At 39.7% G+C, this 18,436-nt stretch overlaps 1 protein-coding gene across 1 annotated transcript in view; it reads left to right on the top strand.

Annotated features, from left to right (window-relative positions):
• The window catches only part of USP13 (ubiquitin specific peptidase 13), a 42,513-nt gene that overhangs the window by 4,505 nt on the left and 19,572 nt on the right, over window positions 1–18,436 (top strand). The window contains exons 2-6 of the mRNA XM_071752605.1: window positions 4,062–4,187; window positions 8,238–8,298; window positions 14,159–14,280; window positions 14,661–14,803; window positions 14,999–15,183. Of these exons, the coding sequence (XP_071608706.1) occupies window positions 4,062–4,187; window positions 8,238–8,298; window positions 14,159–14,280; window positions 14,661–14,803; window positions 14,999–15,183 (637 nt within the window). The remainder of the gene's footprint in view (window positions 1–4,061; window positions 4,188–8,237; window positions 8,299–14,158; window positions 14,281–14,660; window positions 14,804–14,998; window positions 15,184–18,436) is intronic.

The following is an 18,436-nucleotide window of genomic DNA, read 5'->3' as shown; positions in this document are numbered from 1 at the left end:
TGTTGATGGGACAGGACCAGCAGCAAGGAAACGAGTAAAGAGGACTGAATACAGCAAGACAAAATGAATACTTCAGACAAAAGACTTTGGCTTAGCTGCAGAATGACCTCCAAGTTACTGAGGCAGTGAATTGTTTGGTGCTGGGTGATTATAGGGAAAATCAGAGTAGTGTTGTACTGTTTCATCACAGGGAGACAGCAAAGCTGTTCCAGGGGTGAGTGGTGAGTGTTTTGCTGGCTGCCCTAGGACACTAAGGTTAACTAAAGGCTCTTCCAGAGCTGGAGAATGGTAAAACCAGTAAGAGTTGTGCCTGCAGTGGCTCACAAATGAAAAATAACTAAAGCTCTGGGGAACAACCATTGTCTAGGTGCATTGTGTGTTTCTGAGCTTGATCTAAATTTGGATCTTACTAGCATTTTCCTCTATATGCCTGATGGACCAGACTTTAGTTATCCTGTTATCCAGATGGACTGAAATATTTTGTCTGTCTTGGACCACAGTTAAGTGCTTTTTGAGCACCAAACAAGGGGTCTAATCCTTTTTACAGCCTTCTGCAAAAGTGCCTTTTCACATGTCCTCTTGTTTTGCTGTGACCTTTTAGTCTTTTGAACAGTCTGTCCACTTCTTTCTAAGCTGTATGAGAATAGCCTGTGTTCTCCAAGAGAAAACTGTTTTGCTAGTAACCACAACCAAGTTACTCAGATGCTACATTTAGCTCATATACTGAAAGTGTCAGATTGTTGTCATAGGCTGCTTATCAGAAACGGTTCAGTGGTCTCTTGGATTCCCTCCAGAAAAAGAGAGAATAGTCTCCAAGAAAACAAAATTGAAAACAAAGTTCTCTGAGACCCTAGGGTGACAATGCTAGATATTTTTATTTAGGCTGGGTAGTTATAGAATTCTTTTACAGAGAACACATCCATGACTTTCTCACAGAAGGACATAATGCAAAAAGGATATGAGTAGACATTGAAGGTATAATGGGCTTAAAATAGAAAAATCTCTCAAAGGGTAGAGGAAATTAAAATAAATGTAATATATTTTAAATACAATTGCATTTGATGAATATTTTGAATACGAGATGTGACATATTCTTTTAACAACTTTATTACTTTTGAGCATAATTTTAGATATCAGCCTTGTTCTCTAGGCACTGAATAATTCACATTCAAAAGAACTGTGGTAGGTTTTTTTGTTTAGCTTTGTTTTTTGTTTGGTTGTTGTTTTTTTTTTTTGTAAATAGAATCTCAAGGGTTATGTGGATCAGAAGTGAGGTAGCTAAATAATTTACTATTTACCTTGCAGAGACAGTGATTGTGATATCTAGATGCTGAAAGAATGACTTCATGATATATTTTAGGTGTGAATGGCAGATAGTCTAAACCCTTGCTTCACATCTTGCATTTGGATCCAGGAGTACTTGATGCAAATCTTTGTCCTTTTGAGGTAGGTAAAGCAACAGTTGTGTAGTTCATTCCATATTCAACTTCCAGCTAAATCTGTAAAGCTGAAGTTTTGCTGGTTCACATTAAGAAAAGCAGAAGAGATTGAGATTTATTTGAGTTAAAGCATCATTCTCTGGTCTCTGCATGTTCTGTTCCTTGCCTCTGTGGCTCTGCTGGCCACTGTAGGAGTACCAGTATTGGTGTTCCATGGCTTTCTTCAGTTCTGGCTTTAGTTGTATTGGTAAAAACTAGCATGTTTGAAGGACTAGCATACAGCTAAGGGTTGTAGATAGGCTGGAAGTTGAATTTCCTTCAAGTCCTATAGAAATACTCAGTGCCAGCCTTTGAAATGGGTTGAGGAAAAATAACTGGGATTAGAGTGGCACATTCAAGCCTGGTTTGGGGACAGTGATGGAAGGACAGAGACTTGTCAGGCCCCAGCTGGTCTGTGCCAGGTATCAAATGAGCAAGAACACTATTAGTCTTCCAGCTTCATTTTGGGGAAGAGAATAAGGTGTATTATCCTGGTGCTGATTAGGAACGTGTTGGAGATCAGCTGTGATCTCCATCAGACTTTCGCTGTGCCACTTGTTCCAGTCCACAGGAGTGGAGAAAGCTTAACTGGTGCCAGGGCTGGTGCAGCAGGCTGGGCAGCCTTGTGCTTGTTCTGAGAGAGGGGCCTGCCTGAGCTCAGAGGTAGCGCAGAAATTCATGCATGGCAGAGCCTTGACTAGAGGTAGGTGTCCAGGTTTAACTGGCAATTAAATGAATGACAGATGCTCTCTATTAATCCCCTCTCCCTTCCCAGAAAGAAAAGGAAAGGAAATAAGGGAGAGAGACTTAACAGGCTGGAAATTAAACTACAGAACTTTAATGAAAACAATAATTTTGAAAAAGAAAACAACGAGAGATGAACAAACCCAGTATCATGATGACCCTCAGTAATGCTCATGTCACAACCGAGGCAGGCCCTGGGAAATTCCTGGAATGGACTCCTGGACTCAGAGGCAGACTGGAATTGGATTTAGGAATGTAGTGATCAGGATCAGAGGCAGAAGGCTTCTCAGGATGCTAGCCATAGATGAACCTTGATCTTCACAATCCCTCAGATTGATGCTGTGTGTGATGCTGTATGTGATGGAATACTTTGGTCAGTTTTGGATCACCTGCTCCTTCCCACAGGAGGTCAAAGATGTGACCCTTTTTCTTCTCTTTTTTTTCTGGTGCACAAGAAGTTTAGCAGAACCAAGCAGTGACCTTGGCTCTGCATACCACTCTCTAGCAACAACTAGAAACATAGTGTTATCAGTCCTAGAAGCAGACACTGACTGAAAAATACGTGGTTAATATCAGAACATGCAGTTACTTAGAAGTGACTTGACTGAAAAGTGAAATTACTAAATTACTAAAATGTAAATTGCTTCTGCTCTGGCTCAAACCAAGACTGTAGGCCAGGCAGGAGAGAACTTCTTGGTTTAGTGTATTATTCAATATAATCTTTCAGGTGTGGCACTACCAGGTGGTATTCTGTAGCAATGTATTGCTGTAACAATTCTCAAGACATGGTTATGCACATGCATGCACCTAATCTTGTTTCTAGAGATAATAACTTCCTTTTTTTAAGCAAAAAATCCTTCAAAGTTGCCTGTGGATGAGTTTAGTTCACATAGTTCTTTGAGGAATTCTACATGAGACCTTCTGTACTATCCACTAAAACAAAACCATTCACAATGAAAGGGAAATCACAGTGGTACTAAAAGTCTCAAAGCTTTGTAATGCACCACCTATTCAAAAAAGTTCATCCTAGAGAGAACTTAAAAAATTGAACCAAATAACAAAGTCCTCCTGACTGAATGATGTAGGAGAGATCTGGGAGCAATACTAAAATGCAGGAAGGCCCTGATAAGAGCCAGCATGGACACCCAGCTTTTGGGAGGGAAAGAAGTGATGGGACTCCTGCCAGGCTATGTTATGGAAATGTAGTAATTTATGATCAGTACCAGGACATGTATCTTTTTCTTTTGTACTGCCCTTGTCTCCAATCTCTCTAGTTTCATGAACAGAGAGAAGCCTTGATAGATACTGAAGAATGTTCACAAGACACTTGCCAAATTTCTTGTTAGCCAGTTCAAAGAGCTGCAACATCAGTGCAGATCTGTTTTTTCTCGACAAGATTGTGATCAGTAGTAGAAGTTGTGGTTGAACCATCAGCTCTGCCACATTTCTGATTTGAAATCAAATTTTTGTATTTCAAGTGTCCATGCTTTGCAAATTTCTGCACCTAGAAATCTCTGTGGATTTGGCACCCAAGTGGAAGTTTTCAAGACTAACTTCTAAACATCCAATTGGAATACTCACTAATCTGTAGTTATAAAATAAACCATTTCAGTGAGTTTCTATAGTCTGGAATGATGTGGAAGTTTCTTAGAGGACTGATAATGTAAATGGTATAAGATGCTACGAAAGCCACATTTTTAGTGGCTTGCTTGAGAACAGAAAGTGTCTGCAATATTTTGTTTTGTTTTGTTTTTTGTTTTTTTGTTTTTTTTTTTTCTGATTCCTTTCTGTCCTGTTCAGTTCCTTCTGTGCTGTAACTATTTATCTTGCCCTGTTTAGGATTCAGAAGGAGGTCTCTATGTGTGCATGAACACTTTTCTGGGATTTGGAAGGGAACACATTGAAAGACATTACCGGAAGACAGGACAGTGTGTGTATCTGCATCTGAAACGACATGTGATAGAGGTGAGACTTTTGCCTTCACAAATAACTACCCTGGCAGTTCTTGGGTCTCTTGTGCTTGTTTAGGTAAGGCATTTCTGACATAGGCCAAATCTTGAATGTTAGAAATTAATGTATTTAGATTTGGGACTGACTATGATATTCAGATGCATGGATCCCAGCCAATCCTATAGCTTCAGTTCTGAGGGAAATCTGAAGCCCTAAAAAGCCCAATGTTAAAGGCAGCTTGTTGCCTGACTTCCACTGAACTTTTTCACTCCACACTTCTGCACACCATACAGATATATGCACACATTATGTGCATACTGTAGGTAACTAAATACTTTTCTGAAACTTGCCTTTGAAGTGCAGAATTACTGGTGTTGGCTCAGATGTGGCTGGAAGCTTCTGAGACTTTTTTTTTTAATGTGAGATTTCATCTTGGGGTGGCAGGACTTCTTTTCATCTTAAGATTTCTGTACAGTTAAGTCATGATCCCTACTCCTGACCTGGCCTGGGATTAAAGCTTGGCTTTAATGCTGGATTTAGAGTCACACACTGCCCTTTTTAAGTCTTACACCCACCTATGTTCACTGTTCTTCCATAATATCACTGCATTATCAATAGTGTGTTGCATTTTATAATGTGTCTGTGTGTGGTTTGTCTGGCATCTTTAAAAGATTGTTAATGACTTCTGACCTGAGCTATGTGGAAGGCACTACGTTTACTTACAGCTCACACTCCTGTAAGCTCTGTCTCTTTTGGCAAGTTAGAGTGCTTAAAATAACTTCATGGAGTGGGATAGAATATTTCATGTTTCTCATTTGACAGCCATGTTTCCCCTGGCTGATAAAGGCCCTGAGTTAAATAAGGTGCCATGTCCACTTATTTTGTCCAGTAGATGATTCTTAATATTTTACCAGAATTATAGGAGGTGGTTTGCATGTGTCCCAGGTTGAGATTCTTAGTGATCTTTGTTATTCTTCAGAATTGCCTTTTCTTGTAAGGGTGATAGCAACATTTTCCTTTGCACTGCTAGTGTGAGTTTTTGGAAAGCCTACTCTAGTTTTAGCAACGGTTCTCTTGAGTGAATTTTACACTCTTGTTAGACAGTATCTGGGACTAGAAACAGGTGTGTAGACAACCTGTCAGCTTGCCTTGTATGTAATGTTCTTCCAGCATGTGGCCTAAGAATTTTCAGTATTAAGGTAAGCTGGGAGTAAAATTGCCTCAAAAGTCCCTTTCCTGGATAAAGATTATGCTGAAGAAAAGAAATATGCTGACTGTTGTTTGATGCTGTTTTAACTAAGAGCTTATAGTTAAGTAGCTCTTAATTTTCTCCTTGTGAATCACGGTACAGAAAAGGGTCCTGGCAGCTATGTTTGGAGGTGGTGATGTACTGGTGTGGTAGGAAACAGTTTTTGACTATATGGTACAGGTGAAGCATGTGTCATCTAACATGGCTCTTAGGTAGGATTCCTCATGCAATAGCTGTGGATTTTGTTTACTGTGACTGTTTGCTTCTTATGTGGTAGCTGTGTTTTCCTTTGAGCAGTGTGAAATGCCAGACCTCCACTGGAACAGTTGGGTGAAATGCACATGCTGCACTGGGAGTTGTTGTGTTAAGCCAAGCTTTTGATGGTGTGAGATACAGTAAAGCCAAAGGCATTGGACAGGCTATCTTAAGATTCTTTTAGTGAGGCTGCTATTCTTGCCTGTGGTTTCCTTGGCATCATTCTTTCACAATGTACTGCAATGCTGCAGAAATACTTGTTTGCTTCCAAAGTAATTTGGATTGTTAGAGTTGTGTATCTTGGCCCAATTCAATTAGAAAATAAGTGTAAAATCTTCAGCCTATTGGTTTAAGTAGAGTTTTAATATCTGCCACTGGCAGGTCAGTGCCAGAGGCATCTGCTCAGTCATCAGAAATGTGCACAAGTGCAGGTTCTGGAGCTTCCTCTGGTAAAATTCCTAGCTACATTAAGAAAATGGATTTTTTTTTTTTCTTTCTTTCTTTTTTTTTTTTTTCCCTGAATTTCATTCTTCAAAATTTTTCAATCCACCAGTTTCCTTTCATGTGTCTTCTGTACTCAGCCCTGGCCAGAGCTTCAGCTTGGTGCTATAATGGGACCTCAGCCCTATTGAAAACATTGGACAGAAAAGTATGAAATATCCTACAGTGATGGGTTCCTGGCTGCTACTCAGAGGTGGTGCTGTTCCTGAAACATGTGGCAATGGTGCAGTTAAAGAGAACAGGATAAGCTGACACTGACACCTTGTACAAGAAGCATTGCAAACAATTTAATGCCACTACTGATGCTTTGTGTGGACCCCCATTTGTTGGTGTGTCACATCTGCTAGAAGCCAAAATTATTTTGTGAATAGGGAATGCTTTCAGTGGTTTCTAACAGGAGGATAAAGAAGGTGAAAACTCAGGTTCTGTGTTTTTAAGGTGCAGTGGGCATCTGCAATTCTAGTTCAGATGTATTCAGCAGTTGGGAAAATCAAGCTGAAAAATGTAATGTTGGGCTTACAGTGAAAAACATTCCACATTAGTTCTTCCTCTCTGAAATATCTACTATGACTTTTACATCATCCTACTTGGTGACATCAGAATTCAATGGCTACTCCCCACTATGGGAAACATTTTTTTTTTTAGTTCTCAATCTATGATCCTAGGTGTATGTGTAATTTGTTCACAATATATTTGTAACCAGGTTATGTATCTTGCTGCTCTTTTTTTGAAAATAGGTTGCGATACTTGGATACTTTCTTGGATACTTGGATATTTTCCAGTAATGTTACAGAAAAAAAATCTGCTTATTTTCACTTAATTGAGGATTTTATTTTTTTTTTAAATTCTGGGGTTGCATCCCTGATTCCCTTTCCATAGGTCTTGGATATATGAATAATAGGTACTGTTCTTAAGAGTAGCCAAGGAGTGTTAGTTAGCATCTGCTCTAAGAATGGAAAACTTTCATGTGATGTATAAGACCTCACTGATGATTTGAGTAGTCAGCTTTGGCCAAAGCTTTATTTACATGGTGAAGGGAACCACCCAAAATATGTGACCCTTTCACGTACCAAAGAGCAGAGGCAAACATGAACTTGCTTTAGGCTGACAGGTTCTTGGCTTGGTTTTTCTCCACCTGTTGTATCCCAATATTATTATTAAAAAAAAGTCACCTAACAACCTCACCAGTTCCACTAACATTATACACTACGTAATGCATCATGTTGGCATTATAGCCACAGAGGCTTATTTGATTTGATTCGATTTAATGATGTCTGTTATCAAGCAGCTTAAGAAGTAAGTGCATGGACTTCTACATTTCCTCAGCTACTAGTGTTTTCCCTAGAAGGCTGAGGTATTTTGAACCAGGAAAATAGTGCTTGAAATGGAATGTCACCGGGAAGTTACTGCTCTCTGCTTTGGAGTTTAGATTGAGAAATAAAATTCCCCCTGAAAAATTGCTTGGTTGGTGTCAGGTTTCCTCCATATTCTCTAATATTAAGAAAGGATAGTAGTGATTGGGATTCATCTTGATGGAAGAAGACATGGATTCTGACAGAAAGGCATTTTTTTCTGCCTAGAAAAATATTAGCTGAGCTAATAGATCACAGCAAGGTGATCAGACTCGAGTTAGTTATGAAGGACTGAATCTTGATGCAGATAATCTTTTTCTTTGCCTCTCTACTTCAGCTGTATTAATTCAGAACTATTGTAGGGGATCTAGTGGTGAGAGGCCTGAGTGATGCTACGTGTCCCTGTCTTGGTGGCAGAAGAGCTGTCATCCATGGTGATCATGAGACATGCTCTGCTCAACTGCAAACTGAGCAAAGTGTGAAGGATTCAGATGGTGGCTTTCTCACTCCATGAGGATAGGATGGAATAATGAGTTGAATCTCATTGTTGAATGAAGAGGATTTATATTCTTGCTTAGCAAGGACTGTGATTTAATAGGATGAACATGAATAAATTAACATGTGTCAGAAATGGTGATGGTATGGGTTATTGCTGGTTTACTTTTGTATTGCTGAACTGATTTTAACTGTTTGTTTCTCTCTTTCCAGAAGACACCAGGAGCATCTGGTGGAGCTTTACCAAAAAGGAGGAATGCTAAGCTATTTTTAGGTATTGTGAACAGCTGCTTTCACACAGTCCTTTTCTGGTTCTATCTGTGTGTGTACTTGGGTTCTGTCCATCGTTGTGTCTGGATTTGGGACACCTTGTGAATTTATTTTTTTTTATTGTTGGTTTTTTTTTTTAACAGCTTTTGGTTCTGGTTTTTAATTTGGTCCATACGAATAAGTAATTCTTAGCAATTTTGGTGCATATACATATGTGCATGTATACATGAAACATATTAAATTTTATTGTAAAGTAGGCCCTCCCCTATTCTCAAACAACCTAGGGTTTGATAGGTATTTTTCTACTAATTCTGTCCCTTCTTTCTTTGTGGTGTCCACAAAGCACCTCTTTATTAAAATATTTATCTATTCTTAATGTTTAGATAATAAGACCTCAGTATGGTACTGTTCTGCTCAGCAGCTGATCATAGGAAGGGTTTTCAGTATTTCAAAGTTTTTAGTCAGGTAAATGTTCTTAAGTGATGCTGTGGCATCTCCTGTAGTGAATGTAACAGTACATTTATCATAAACATCTCTTATCAATCCTTATTCTTTTATTTCCACAATTATATGCCCTTGTTTCATAGAAAGCAGTTTTCTTACCATGTCCATTTTATCCAATATCCATGGATTCTGATTACCTTAAAAACCTGAGGGCCTCATAAATAAGGGTGATACTCAAAGAAATTGTAGATCCAATCTGTAAAATGGGAAGAAATTAATTGATGGGATAAGATGATGGCTTCCCATGACTTCACAGATCTCTCAACTAAGAAACAGTTACGTTGTTGTCTGTGGTATGCAACCTTGTATTTAAATCAGCAACAGTATGGCAAATGTGATACTAGTTTTGGAAGAAGAAGAAGAAAAAAAAAAAAAAGATACAATGGGACCAGGAAAAGCATAATAACGATATTTAATTTTCATATTATCCCATCTGGAATTATTATTCAGAAAGGTAATTCTGAGAGAAATGGTGTGAATGGTTCTCGGAAATTGCAGCTCAGTTGTAAGCAGCAGTGAAAGAATCAAGTGGAACATCAGTAGAGCCACATTTTGTATTTGGTTCTCTATTATTTTGGTTTATAAATAGAAGTGAACTTCTCTTGAATAGCAAAACCACATCTGCATTTAGTATCTCTCCTGTGTTTCTTCCTCCAAAACAAAACAAACACCCAGCCCCCCATATACTCATTCCCACACCCTTTCCAACAAACAAAAACCTCCTGATAGATATCTGGAAGCCATCAGGTGTATACTATGGGAGGAATCACCACATTTTGCCTTGTTCTGGTACCCTTGTCCTGGGCCCCTCTTGGTCTGTTTGTGCCATAGCCTGGACTCCAGGCTAAACAGGGTGGCTTTCCTGAAGCTTGTCTGTAAAGTGATGTTGATTTCCAGATCAGTTGCCATAGTGCAGCATAGCTGTGTGAGCTCTGTTTTGAGTGAAGTGAAGGATAACTTAAATCATCAGTTTAATATGTTCTGAAGTACTCAAATGAATAGCCCTGTCAGTGAGGATGGTAATTGCTGGTGAGAGGAGTGTCAGTGAGGAGCTGTATCTGTGGCACACAGAGAAGGCCTCAGAAAGCAAGAAAAGACTTCCACTTAAAAAGTCTGGAAGAACATCTGATGTTCATGAGCTTTTCCTGGATGACTCCCTATAGCAGTGAATTCCAAGTGTAAAGACCAGTCATAAGAGTGGATAGAGTGGATATGACCAATGCTTCACTTAGCTCTCCTACATCTCCTAGCAGTCAGTAGTAGGACCCTGCTTTCACTAAAGATGTTTTTGCTTGGTAAGGTTCTCAAGAGGATTTTTAGCAGAAGTGGTTTGAGTGGTTTAAGTTTATATTTATGTAAGAAAGCACAAATAGAGTATGTATCTATGAATGGAAAAGTTGTGATTTAGGAGGATTTAGCCCAATAAAAACATGCATGCTCATGCAAAGTGAATCTTTGTTGTTAATTAAATTTCTTCTTTTTTATAGCTCATCTGATGAGGTCAGTGTTTCAGATGTGCCTGAGGACAAATTAACTGAACAACTTATAGTTTACAAAGTGGTGGTGCTGCTGCAGTTGTTATTTAGAGGCTTCAGGAAGAAGTGATTTAATCTAAAGACCCAGTCCTCCATTTCCAAGTCAACACGAATTTGTCCACTGCTTTCAGTGAGAGTGAGGTCAAGCCCAGATTCCTAAGATGTCTTTCTAAGGTTTCAAAATTAGTTGACTCATTAGTCAACATCCTCATTCAAATTTAATGTTTGTATTCCCTCTCATATGCACACAGACACATCCATGTGCACTGGAAATCCTGTTTGGGGGTCCTGTCTGGAGTATCCTTATGCCACTATTATTAGTGCAGTCAGTTGGTAACTTGTCTAAATCTGATCTGGGCTCATCCGCTCCTTTCCTTCCTTTCCTGTGAGTTGGTTTACAGCATTCCCTCTTCCCCTTCCAGCTGTCATTTTTAGTCAGTTCAGCAGCAATGCATTTCTCACCATCACTAAAGTGATGCCTGTGAGCTGGAGAAAATTTACTCTACTGACCACTTGCCCAAAATAACAGCATCAGTCAAGCCTCTGTTGTAATGTGTCTGTTATTTGGCTTGGCCTGTTGTCCTGGCCTCCCAACACCACACTTTGGATTCATGGACACTTCATTTTAGTGATTTAGTGTTTAAGTGGGGCTCTGATGAGGCACCACGAAGATGTTAGTCCACTGGAAGGGGAACAGCATTGTGTGGACATCCACCACCAAGCTGCCAGCTCTTTAAAAAGATTAAAATCTGGTTGGGTTTTTTTGTGGCTCCGTCTTAGAACTAAGTAAACCCAGAGATTTGTCCAGAGATTCTTCTACTTACAATGCATCTTGGAAGAATGCCTTTGTCCAAGAATCAGCTTTGTATGAAAATTTGCATTTTTCAGTGCTTTAAGTGTTACAGTAGTATTAAATCAAATGTGCTCCATTTTCAAGCAGATTTCTCCCTGCTGCACTGCCTACAGTTTCCCTTGTTCCTCTCTCAAATCCTGTAATATTTTTGACATGCAAGTTGGAAATTGCCTGCAGAGTGTACATGATGCCCACTGGCCATGGGGTCAACCTCTGCCTTCACTTAGTGTGGGCTCCATTGCCTTCTAAAGTTCTCCTTGTCTGCTTTTATTGTAGACACTTTCTTCAGAGTCAAAATTGCCAAAAAGCACTGGTGGTTCTTTTAGTTCCTATTCAGTGAGGGTACATGTGTGAAGTGTACCAGATTTACATTGTCACCCTCAGAGGTGGAATTGCCATTTAAATCCTCATGGTTTCTTGTTTGTTTGTTTGTTTTGTTTTGGTTTTTTTTTTGGTTGTTTTTTTTTTTTTTTTTTTTTTTTTTTTTAATCCTGGACCTGTTCTGAAGCTTTGTTTATCTTTCTTTAAAATAAGAAATGTGATGCTGTCATACTGGAGTGTCAGACATGCAGAATGCCATGCTGACAGGACATCATTTTCTACTTTTCTGGTAATATGAATGGTATGAATCCAAAGAAGGAAAAGGGATCTTTCCTTTCCTACACATTGCACAGAAAACGATGCTCCTGAGTCTGTGAAGTCCTTAGATGGCAGCAGATGATTGCTAATAGGATACTCAATCTTTCATCCCTGGATCACTAGTTCAAATGCAGGTCAGATCAGCAGCAGTAAAGTCACTACTGTCAGGCTGTTGTCTGGCTTGTGAGATGAGTTTAAGTGGGTGCCTGAATTTTGAACCCAGGCAACTGTATCATTGGTGTTTCTATACAACGGGTTGTAAATTCTGTATAAACTTAATGTCGGTACAGTAAGGAAGTGAAAATCCCAGGAGGTCTTCCGCGTGTCTACAGATAGCAGCAGTTGATGTCAGCTGTCCTCAGGTTCCCTCTGGTGGCTGAGCGAAGTATGTGACTGCAAGCACTGGAAAAGGCATTTTCTGCTTTTAAACCTGTTTGAACACGCATTGAGTTCTTATCCTATCTGAGGAACATCTGTCATGTTTAGCACATGCTCAGTACTTTTTGCTTTGTTATGCCTGCCACCATCTGCACATTAAGTGAAACTTCTCTGTGATATGTGACATCAGCTTGGAGGTACAGTTTCTTTTGCTTCCTAGAGCAGAAAGCTGCTGTTATAGACTGCATCTGTTGAGATTCTCTTTTATCAAAACACAGGATTGTAATACAAGCTGGGAAAGAAGCCCAGAGTAAAGTGAGGTTGCTGGTTATCTTTATCGTGCAATGGTAAGGGAAGGAATTGCTAGGAAATTGTGTGAATCAGGGAGGTAATATTTCCTTTATAAATGTTGTGCTTTCAGTATAAGAGAAAAAAATTCTTGCTTTTGTGTCTCTATTCATCTGATGAGACGAGGCTTTTGTTGGTTGCTGCTGAGAAAGATGTCTTGCTGCTGGAAGGCACTGACAGTGAATTGTCACCCTTCAGTTTGACTGGTGCAGGATTGAATGGAGACTGTATTACGTTCCTCCCAAGGGGTGGTCTTTGCAGGTCACATTAAAATATATTTTGATGCTTTTTTAACACTTGAGCTGTACAGGCTCTACTGCCCACAGGGTTAATAGAGAGCTTAGTTTTCTGAATCTGGTTTCTGTCATCCTCACTTCTGTCCCAGATACACATTTGAGATTTCAGGCATTCCCAGAGTGCAGTGGTTGCTGCCAATGCTCGTTTAGTATTGAGTGACTTGTTAAGTACTTGAAGTGAAAATAAGAGCCAGCTTTAGCTACTGTTAATGCATCTTCTTTCTTGGTTGAACTTTATTCTGTCATTGACTTTATGGCACATCAGAATACTGTAGATTCAGCATCTCCAGATGGGAGAGAGATCTATAAGATCCCATCCTTGCCCAGCTGATTCTTATATTGAATCTTCTGAAATGTCTGACACAATGTGCATATGTTTGGTCTTAACTTCTTCAGTTGCCGTGGAAAGAAATGAGCAAGATTTTTAACTCAGTCTTGTCACTGTGGGATAATTATGTTTTTATGAAGCTAGAGATGTAACTAAATATTAAGTTACTTCTTATCCTCTCCTGGCTTCTCTCCACGTCCACTTATTTCTGGCCATGTGTTTTAGGTGACTTTGCTTGATCAAGGGCTCATTTTTAAGCAAAAGAGTCATCCTTATACTGGAATAAGAGTCTACGCAAATACTGCAGAAGGCTTATTAGTTAATAACTGCTTTTTAAGTAGGTAGTTACACTGATTACAGAATGGAGTGAGCAAGAGTGGTATAATGCTGGTATAACTGTACTTACTGTAGCTACTTGAGACCATGGATGAGATGTGGGAATACTTCCAGCCTTGGACATCTTAATGGGAGGAAAGGCCTGAGGTTCAAGATAGGTGGGAGCCACAGCACATTTCAGCCAGGTCTCTGATCTGAAAAATAAAGGGGCTGAAACAGAGGAACATTGTTCCTTCTCTGCAATTTGGGCATGGGTAGTGCAGCCTGGTCTCCACGTTGTATAGTGTTTCAAGATTCTAGGTGAAAAGCACAGCATCATGTCCTGACTTTGTCCAAAATGAGCAGAATTTTGTTTGCTTCCCATAATGCAAGGTCTGCAACAATGCACTGCTTGAAAAGAGGCCATATGAACTGTGAGTGGGGGTAAGATTAAGATGGACATTTTGGTCCTCAGAATATCCTCTTGCAGGATGGTCAGATTTCAGTTTAGATCAGGATTTCAGACATTTCTAGTCAGAAGAAACTACCAGCAGCGTCAGCTTGCAGGCTGATGTCAGGCAAGCAGTGCTTCCTAGTGGTACATGTGACACAATTTAGGAGCTTTGATCTTGAGACAGTCTCCTAACATTCCCCATTGTCTTTTCCAGATCTAGAGACAAACAGTGATCTCAACAGTGATGACTTTGAATATGAGGATGAAGCAAAGCTTGTTATATTTCCTGATCACTATGAAATCTCATTACCCAATATAGAAGAGTTACCAGCACTGGTCAGTGAGTGTGTGAAAGTGATGACAGAAATTGTCTCTGCTTCAGTTTTTATCAAGATGTTGCTTTGTTTTCTTACCTGTGCTTGTTTTTACATAGAGATCTTTCTTTATAGAACGCTGTAATAGAGAGTCAGTAATTTTTAAAAGTCTGCTATGTTTTTGTTTCTTGAATTTCCTCTTACCTTCTGTATTCTTTCCTTTATTGTGGTGCTTACTCTCCTGCTAAAATAATAACAACTACAATCTAGAAGAATACATGCATATTTAAATATGTAGATGGTGTTAGTGACACCCAGTTCTGTATGTGGTTAGCTGGATGCCAGATTCTGTCGGGTCACTGAATACTGTCAGGTTTTGATTGGCATACATTTGTCTTGCAGGTGACTATAGCTTGTGATGCACTCCTCAGTGCAAAGTCTCCCTACAGGAAGCAGGAACCTGACTCCTGGGAAGAAGAGCTACAGGCATCTAAACATGCCAAAACACTTGTACAGATAGACAACGGTGTCAGAATTCCCCCCAGGTGAGGTTAATGAGGTTTGTTCATTGTAGGTTCTATTACAGTCCAGAGTAACAGAATTAAAGCCAGCAACTCAGCCAACAATTCTCTTGCATGACTGGGTTGAGTATGTGTTTGTTCTGACCTACCAGAACTGTAAATACAGGGTTGATTCCTGCCTTACTTATTTCTTTTGTTTCTTCCTGTTTTCTCTTGCAGTGGTTGGAAGTGCTCAAAATGTGACCTGCGGGAGAATCTGTGGCTAAACCTGACAGATGGTTCAGTGTTGTGTGGCAAGTGGTTCTTTGATGGCAGTGGAGGGAATGGGCATGCAATGGACCACTACAAGGAGACAGGTTATCCCCTGGCAGTGAAGTTGGGAACCATCACTCCTGATGGAGCAGGTCAGCCACCTGGCAGGTTCTGAGATGGGCTACCTTTTGTGCATGAGACTAACAGTGTATACCTATTACCAATTGGCTTCTGGTGCCAATGTTGGAGATGAACAGGGAAAGGAGACAGTGGGAATATGAATCTTAATATCAGCTGGGAGGGAATAACACACAGCCCATCTTGGACAAAGCCCTTACATTTTTTATCTTTTATTCTTATCTTGTTTTATGGAATAAATAGGGGTTTTTGGGGGTTGTAATAGTAGACTTATAATAGAAGTATTATAATAGTATTACTTGAAAATGGTGGAATCCAGAATATTTTTCAGTTCTGCTACATTCACTAGGGCAAATGGTTCAATATTATGTAGCATAGAAGCAGCAACAGGATAATTATTTTAAATTCAGACAATTCTGTTGTTATCATTATGTACAGTTTTTTATCATCCTAGAAACTGTGTTGTTTTTCTGTATGGTTTTAGTAACATTCTGTTCAGCCTAATGAATGCTCATCTTCATGGGCCAGCTGTGGTGCTTATTTGAAAAATGCCTGAATATCTTGAGAGGGGAAAAAAGCTATAGATGTATCCTTCTTTGAATATTCTCTGAACGTGATGTTCTGCAGTGTTGCTGTGGAGAGGATTATGGTGCGTGAGGATTAAAAACATGAGAAGCTGAAAAAATCCTAAGCAAAGAGATCCTCTGCTGCAGCTTTACTGAGAAATAAAATGGGAGAATACATAGAATAATTATGTTTTTGTTTTAGTGCTTTTAATCATATGGGTGAAAAATATTTAACACACACTAGTTTAGAGTTTTTCATCTTTAAGTCCTATTCAGTGACAGGGAAAGGAGACTGTAGTTGGATTCAACCAGCTGTGACACAGAAAGACTGAAAAAAATTCATTCTTCTCTCCAGATGGAGTATTGTTTCCTTGCATGAGCCTGGTCTTGGATGATTTATGTCTGAATTTCCCAGTTATTGAAGGTGTTTAGAATTTGCCCAGCTGTAGGTTTCAACTTCAACTACAAAATAAACAAAATATTCTTTAGTGGGTTTTTTTGAACTATTTTTTTTCCTCATCTTTAGCAGCAATACTTATTTCCTTATGTGCTCCTGTCCTTCTGCCTGCTACCAATCAGCTTCTTCCTCTCTTGTGTAGCTTTTGTGATAACAAAGGACAAGCTGTCATGGTTCCTTTAGAATGAGAGGTAGCAGCTGTTCTCTGCAGACCTTTGTTCTGGATGCTGTTTACTTGGTTTCCCTATAGAAAAGACTTCCCTCCCCCAGCCCTCCTGGTTTCCTTTTCATTAGTTCTCTCTCTGGTCTATATTGTGGTAATCATAACCTCTTGGTAGGGCTGGATGACAGATGAGCTTCAGGAAAGAGCCTCCTTGTCTGATTGTGATGCAACATCTGTCTGGTTTCTCCTTTCCTGAGCTGGAGGTGAGGAGTTGATGGTTAAAGAGTAATAAGAGTTGTTAGCTCTTCAGACATAACCTATTCCTTTTTCTTACCAGTAAGAAAGACATGATGCCAATAGGCCACTTATACTTACCCTGTGTGTGCACAGAGAAAGCAGAGAAATCTGTGTTCTCAACATTATTAAGATTTCTGGGCCATTAGGCCCATTTTGTAGTGTTCTGTCAACAGAAAGATCTGGGATCAGGGAGAAAAATTGAAGGAAACTTCTATTTTCTGCTGTTAGACCTTGTCAGGATGTGCAAGAGGGTCAGAAAAGTTGCTTGCTTCAATAGGTTGAGTAGTCCTTGGTAGACTGTGCTACCTGCTGGGGTTTTGAAAGCCATGTTGAACAAGAACTCTTTGCAATTGTTGGATACTTCTTTGGGAGATCCTGTGCAACTTGTTTCTTCAGAGACAACATCTCCATTGCCTGTTATCCTTTAAGAAGGAAGAAGTGATGTCCGCACAGGCAGAACAGGTGTAAATCTTGAGCTGTGGAAGGAAAGGAAACATTGCCATTGTTCTTTTCTTAGCATAGTATGAATAATAATGATTATTCTCTGTTTAATAATATTCTGTGTTATCTGTCCCAGATTTTTTCTGAGTTATTTTATTTTTCCCCCCTTATATTACTTCATTCTTTCCCCTTCTCAGACTAATGATATGGGCTTCTGTGTGTCACATTTGCTGTCTTGCCTATGTTCCTTATCTACTCCAGTTTGTATGACAGCACTACAGACATGTGCCTGGGGGCTCTCACCTTCTTTCTTTGATTTGCTACTCTTTGATTCTTTTTATTTATTTATTTTTAAATAAATGCCTTCTATTTCCCATGAATTTAACTTGGCTACTCAGCAGAAACTACTAAAGCATGTGATGTAGGAGCTGGACTTGAGCAGAAGATTAATGTATCTTGTGTTCCATATCTGCTGCTCTGGGTCAGTAGTCCCAGATGGCTGCTTTCTCTTCAGTTGCCAGAGCTGAGACCAAACAAAATCCAATCTTACACATTAAAAGCAGTCATACAAGATCAGTTCACGTGTAATTTAACTCCATTAGGTGTTTGAACTTTAGAGGATCTTTTGGCTGTGTTGTGATCTCACCAGAAGACTATGGGAATGTTGTGATCTCCTGTGTATGGATGAACAGTCATGTCTTGCTACCACACAGTGGAATTCCAGCAGATGGGCAGCTACAGCCATGTGCATGCCAGAGAGGTCGTCAGGACCAATGTTAATAGAGGGTCTGATGGCTAATAAGCAGCTGGCAGCTTGACCCAAAAGCACAGTTCCCTTGTTTGAGAGTTAAAGTTCTTAACAGGCCTGGCAAATTTTAAAAGTGTGGGTTTGGTACCAGCAGACTTCAGAGAAACCGTCTTTTTGTTTAGGGAATGTGCTGAGCCAGAGTTGGGGTCTGTAGATGTCAGGAGAGGGCAGGACAAGGACCTCTCAGAGAGGTCTCCTGGCTGAGAAAAGTGCAGGTAGACTGGCACAGGAGTTCTGAATTTTGGTACAAGCAGAGTCCAAAGCAGGGAAGCAGTCACTCACTACAGAGGAAGAGGCCAGAGAAGAGAAAAGATGGAAGTCCTGTTCAAGTATTCTTGGTGCATGTCTTATCACTCATACCCGTTTATGATGCCTGCAGCTTTATTGTTATTGGCTCCAGTAGGTGAAACCTGCTCTGAACTCAGATTTGGTACATGGCTTGCTTGATAAACACTAAAAATGGGTGTTTTGCTCAACCATTTTGTCCTTCTGTTGCATTTATTAACCTTGGTTTCATTATGAAAATATAATCACT

The sequence above is a fragment of the Heliangelus exortis genome, chromosome 9, assembly GCF_036169615.1.
Source record: "Heliangelus exortis chromosome 9, bHelExo1.hap1, whole genome shotgun sequence".
NCBI classification, from domain to species: domain Eukaryota; kingdom Metazoa; phylum Chordata; class Aves; order Apodiformes; family Trochilidae; genus Heliangelus; species Heliangelus exortis.
This window is presented reverse-complemented; position numbering and strand designations above follow the sequence as displayed.